Genomic DNA, 5,142 nt, shown 5'->3' on the forward strand with positions numbered 1-5,142 from the left:
GTGCTTCAGGCCCTTCCCACCTTGGTGGCCCTTAATCCTTCTATGTCAGTGCCAGAAGTGGTCACAGCAATCCATGTTTGGTCTCACAACACCTAACACCAGGAAGAACCACTTCCTCCAGCTGTCGGCGGAACCCTCACCAGAACAGCCCAGCAGGCACTGGTTTATCCCACCACCAGAGTGCACTGCTGACCCACATTCCATCTCCACCAGTCCCACAGGGCATCTCCTTCCCAACTGCTTGCCTAGGAAGTCTCCAGCTTGTTCACCTGCATGAATTCTGCAGTTGCCTTTGTTGACTTCTCAGGCAGTTTCTTTCAGCCCATTGCCCCAGTTTGCTGAGGGATCTTCCTCAGCAGCAGCTCTGCCCTCCCCAGTACCACTGGTTGCCTCCAATTTGATGTCATCATGAATTTATTGAATTGATTTTGCTGTCATCTAGGTCACCAATTACAGAATTAGGGGTTGGAAGAGACCTTCAAGCTCATCCAGTCCCACCATCATCACCATGTCCCCACGGGCCACATCCAGATGCCTCTGGGACACTCCCAGAGACAGTGACTCCACCACCTCCCTGGGCAACTCATTCCAAGGCCTGAACACGCTGGCAGAGAAGATTTTTCCAAGTATCTAATCTGAACCTTCTCTGGTGCAACTCAAGGTAATTTCCTCTTCTCCTTTCCCTTGGGACATGGCAAAGAGACCAACCCACACCTCACTGCAACCTCCTGGCAGGAGTTGGAGAGAGCAATGAGGTCCCTCCTGAGCCTTCTCTGCTCCAGACTAAACACTCTCAGCTTCTCCTCATAGGACTTGTGTTCTAGACTCTTCTGCAGCTCCATTGCCTTTTGTGGACATGCTCCAGCCCCTCCATGTCCTCTTTGAAGTGAGGAGCCCAGAACTTGTCACAGCACACAAAGTGCAAAGGCATTAACCATTCCAGACCTCACAACTGATCCATGAGCTCAGCAGTGTGGCCAGTTTGACAACTCACCTCCTAGTTTACCTCCACAAACTACACCCCAACCTTCACTACCATGATCCTACATCAAAATTTTGCTGAAATGAAGGTGCACAGAGCTGACAATCTCACTGCAACAGGCACGAGAGTTGCAAAGGCACAATTTGCCCACAGCAACTCCATGCTGGTTGTTCTTAACCATCTTGACTCTCATGAAGCTGCAGTTGGCTTCCAGGTAGATTTGCTTGATAGTCTCCCCCACGACTGAAGCTGCCTGTCCTAAACATGGACATGCCTTTTTCCAGGCATCAGCAATGTCAACTGCCACAGCCTTTTGGAGACATCATCCCCAACCAGGCCAACTCTCCATCCATGGGCTCCTTCTGATGCCTCTCATCTGGTTCCATGGATGAATTTGCTTCCATAGCCCCTTAGTTCAGTCACCTTTGAAGGTGAAGCTAATGCTTCACCCCTCAGATTGTCATCTGGCAGTGACCTCAGCATTAAAACAACGCTAAAGACATTGGGCACCTCAGGAGTTTTTCCCTCACACCTCATGTCCTTTGTTCCTCAGCACTTGCCCCAGTGAGCAGCAGGGCCACATTTTATCTTAATTCTCTTGCTGCTGCTGTGCTTACAGAATCCTTCTGGATCCTTCACAGGCATGTCCAGTTTTAACTCCAGAGCTCTGGCTCATCCCTGCTTCCATCTGCTATGTGTCCTTCTTTACTATTTCCATGTACCAGGAGCTTCAAGCTCTCTAAGTTTAAACCCTTGTTTAATTCAAAGAGACACCCTGGACACAACCCCATTCCACAGGATTGGCCTGCAGCAAGGAGTCCTTACAGGAAAAATCAGTTTCAAACCCAAACACTCTTTTCAGTCAAGGCCTATTGATCCAAGAAAGGAAAACAGGCTTTAAAAAAAGTGAAGTTCACTCATACAGGAGAAGCTAATGATCATCTTCTTTCCTGCCTCCTTTTTCTCTCCTTGTTTTGCAGATTGTGGCTAGAAATGACATCCCTTTTTTGGCATTTTAAGAAGGATCAACATGGCATTCCACTGTGCACTGTCCAACCCTGCTCACACAAACACATCAATGCCATCAAACACTTGCTCAGAAGTGTTACTGAGTTCAGAGTCACAAGAGGCAGCAGAGAAAAATTCCAAGCATCACATTTTATTATACAATTATCAGACAGGACCTCCATCAAAATGTTTCATATACAATCAAAAAGTCTTGCTCAAAATATCATCTAGAAAGAACAAAACGGATACCTTTCTCCATCAGAAAAATTTACAGAGTCTTCTACATTACTGGTGGTAGAATCATTTGCATGTGCTACTGCTTGGGGAATGGAAGCTTTTAACTGGGCCAGTTCTGCCTTGAGCTCTTCACACTGACAAGAAAGTTGGTTTTTTTCCACTTCTAGTACTTCAACCTGGAAATAAAAATGAAAGAAGCTATAAAAACCATACATGTTGTGAACCACAACTGCTAGGAAACAGGCAGTAAAAAAGGAGGAATAACTTCAGACTTTGAAGGACAGAAGTGTTTTAAGACCTACCTCACTTTTGTATTTGTCTCTCTCAATGGTGCACTTGTCCAACTGCCTGAAAACATCATCCAGCTGCACAGCAATTTCATCCACCTCACTCTTGCTCTCCCCCTCAGCACACTTGCTGCACTCAGTCTTTAGGTTCTGCAGGGTACTGCACTGCTCCTTTAGCTTGGCTATTTCTTCCAAGGCCTGTTCATACAGAACTGTCAGCTCTGCCAAACTTCTCCCATTGACACTTTCTTCTGCACACAGAGAAGTTGTCTCTGTCGACTGGTGGCACATTTCTTTCTTTACACACTTGTTATTCATCTCTAAAAGCTTCTCTTCCAGTGTTTCCACTTGTTTGGTTAATGCTTCACACCTGGTTTGGTACACTTCCTTTTCTTTGTTTAATACTTGCAGCTGATTTCTCAGCCCCTGCTCAGCATCCACAGATGACTCAGGAAAACCATTGACATTGTGCAGTTCCATTTCCACCCCTGCCTTGGGAATCTGGATGTCATCTTCCACCTCTTCCTTTTTAACCACCAAGCTTGGCCGCTCTGTCTGTGTTGCTGAGGTCAGCTGTTCTCTTCTGGGCTCTGAAGTGGTTGCACTGCAAAGTTCTCCAGTGTTAGAGTTCTCTTCCTGCTTCTCCTCTTGATCCAAGTTAATACATTCAGTTTTCATGACAGGAACCTCAGGATCTGCTGAAGGCTTTGGAGTACTGCTCTCCTCTAGAATAATGACATCTTCATCATCATCATCATCATCACCACGATGGTTGTTGAATCCTGTGTCATTCAGTCGAGGTGTCTTCAAGGACACAGGTGTCACACAACTCTGTGTCCTCCTTTTCAGACTGAGAAGGAGAACATTCAACTGATTATTTTATTGCTCAAATAGTGCAGAACCATTTGTTTCAAGCCATGTTTAGTGTTGCCCAGAACCACAGAATAGTTGGGGTTGGAAAGGACCTCTGGAGATTATCTAGTCCAACCCTCTGCCCAGGCAGGGTCACCTGGAGCAGGTGGCACAGGGACACATTCAGGTGGGTTTGGAATGTCTCCAGAGTGGGAGAATCCATGTCCTCCCTGTGCTTTTGTCCCAGCGCTTTGCCATCCTCAATGGAAGGAAGTTCTTCCTCATGTTGAGGTGGAACTGGTTGTGTTTTAGTTTATGGCCATTATTCCATGTAGTTTCTGGCCATTACTCCCTGTAGTTTATGGCCATTATTCTATGTAGTTTATGGTCATGATTCCTTCTCTGCTAAAGCTTATTCCTTCCCTGTTCAAAACCAGTCAATTGAATCACTCCATTATTCCTTCCCTGTTAAAAACTACCACTCTCTAACCAGCCAGGGATATGTCTCCCTGCATAGGATTTTAGGATGAGTGAAGTCCTTTCCTGTCTGACATTCCCACACCATTACTTTGAAACAGACTCAAGATTTCCAGGAATATCCCCACACTCCCATTCCGTAACCTTAAGGACAACATCCTGTGCACTGTGGTCTACCCAAATTCTGTTCCTAAACAGACCAAGCAAAGCTCCTGCCAGTGCACAACAGTTTTTGCTGCATTTAGTCTTGTCCCTCATGAGGTCTTTAGGTACCTTTAACCAACCAGAGGGAACACAGGAATTGTTACCCAATAGCCCCAACACCTGTAATTTCCATGAACGAGTGATTAATTTGAGAAATAAATAAATACATCACTTTGTACAGGTCCCACTAACCTGTTATCAGGATCTGATTGAGGTGAAGACACCGATTTAATTACGATAGGCAGACTTCTCCTGACAGAAGCATCTGAGGACTTTAGCAGAAGTAACCTTGGCAGAGCTTCCTTTCCACTCACAGCTGAGAAGGGTTTGAAGTCTTTACTTGAAGAAACAGATGTTTTTAAAAATATTTCATTATTGATCTATAAGATAATACAAGTTAAGAATGAAAATAAACAGATATTAGTAGATTCTTCACAACAGGTTTAAGCAGTTCTATTAACTCTATGCCAACACCTAAATCAGCTCCTTGGGCTCAGGGTTTTTTGTAGGTTCCACACTGCAAGTTTATAGGTTAAAACAGCACTTGCAGCATCTCATCTCCAGAAATGAAATTATCTTAGCTTAGTACTTCAGTTTGAACAAAACTTCAGCTAAATCACACTCGATTCTGGGTTGAAATCTACACAACCTCACTCAACCATGTTGATTTGCATATGCATTTCATCTGAGTTCCTCTTTGCACAAGTTTGGCTATTACACATTTGTCCATCCCCAGCCCCTGCCCCACTTTTAAGGGCATCTTTACTTTCATATCCTCATTACATTCTCTCTACAACAAATCACTTGCAATCATTAGGTGTCACCTCACAAAAACAGCTAGGATTGACTGACATCTGTTCTAGCACTGTTTGGAGAGGCCTCTGGCCCTCACAAACTCAACACAGAAAGCAGTGGCGGATTTCCCGTCACTGGACAGCAAAGATGGGGGATTTGAGGTTTCCTCATGGTGAGCAGAACTTGGCCAGCCAAACAGGATGTTAAACCAGACATTTCTACCACAGGCAGTTCCCTCTCAGCTCTAAGAGTTACCTGGTGGCCATACTCTAGTCTCTTCTTCAGTTTTTCCTTGTCTCT

The 5,142-nt window shown here is 45.0% G+C and overlaps 1 protein-coding gene across 1 annotated transcript in view; it reads right to left on the minus strand.

Moving 5' to 3' along the window:
• The window catches only part of MORC3 (MORC family CW-type zinc finger 3), a gene marked incomplete at its 5' end in the record, with an annotated part of 18,429 nt that overhangs the window by 1,332 nt on the left and 11,955 nt on the right, over positions 1–5,142 (minus strand). The window contains 4 exons of the mRNA XM_009079331.1: positions 2,240–2,403; positions 2,530–3,364; positions 4,240–4,427; positions 5,098–5,140. Coding sequence (XP_009077579.1) covers positions 2,240–2,403; positions 2,530–3,364; positions 4,240–4,427; positions 5,098–5,140 — 1,230 coding nt within the window. The remainder of the gene's footprint in view (positions 1–2,239; positions 2,404–2,529; positions 3,365–4,239; positions 4,428–5,097; positions 5,141–5,142) is intronic.

The sequence above is a fragment of the Acanthisitta chloris genome, unplaced genomic scaffold (assembly GCF_000695815.1).
Source record: "Acanthisitta chloris isolate BGI_N310 unplaced genomic scaffold, ASM69581v1 scaffold12807, whole genome shotgun sequence".
In the NCBI taxonomy this organism is placed as follows: domain Eukaryota; kingdom Metazoa; phylum Chordata; class Aves; order Passeriformes; family Acanthisittidae; genus Acanthisitta; species Acanthisitta chloris.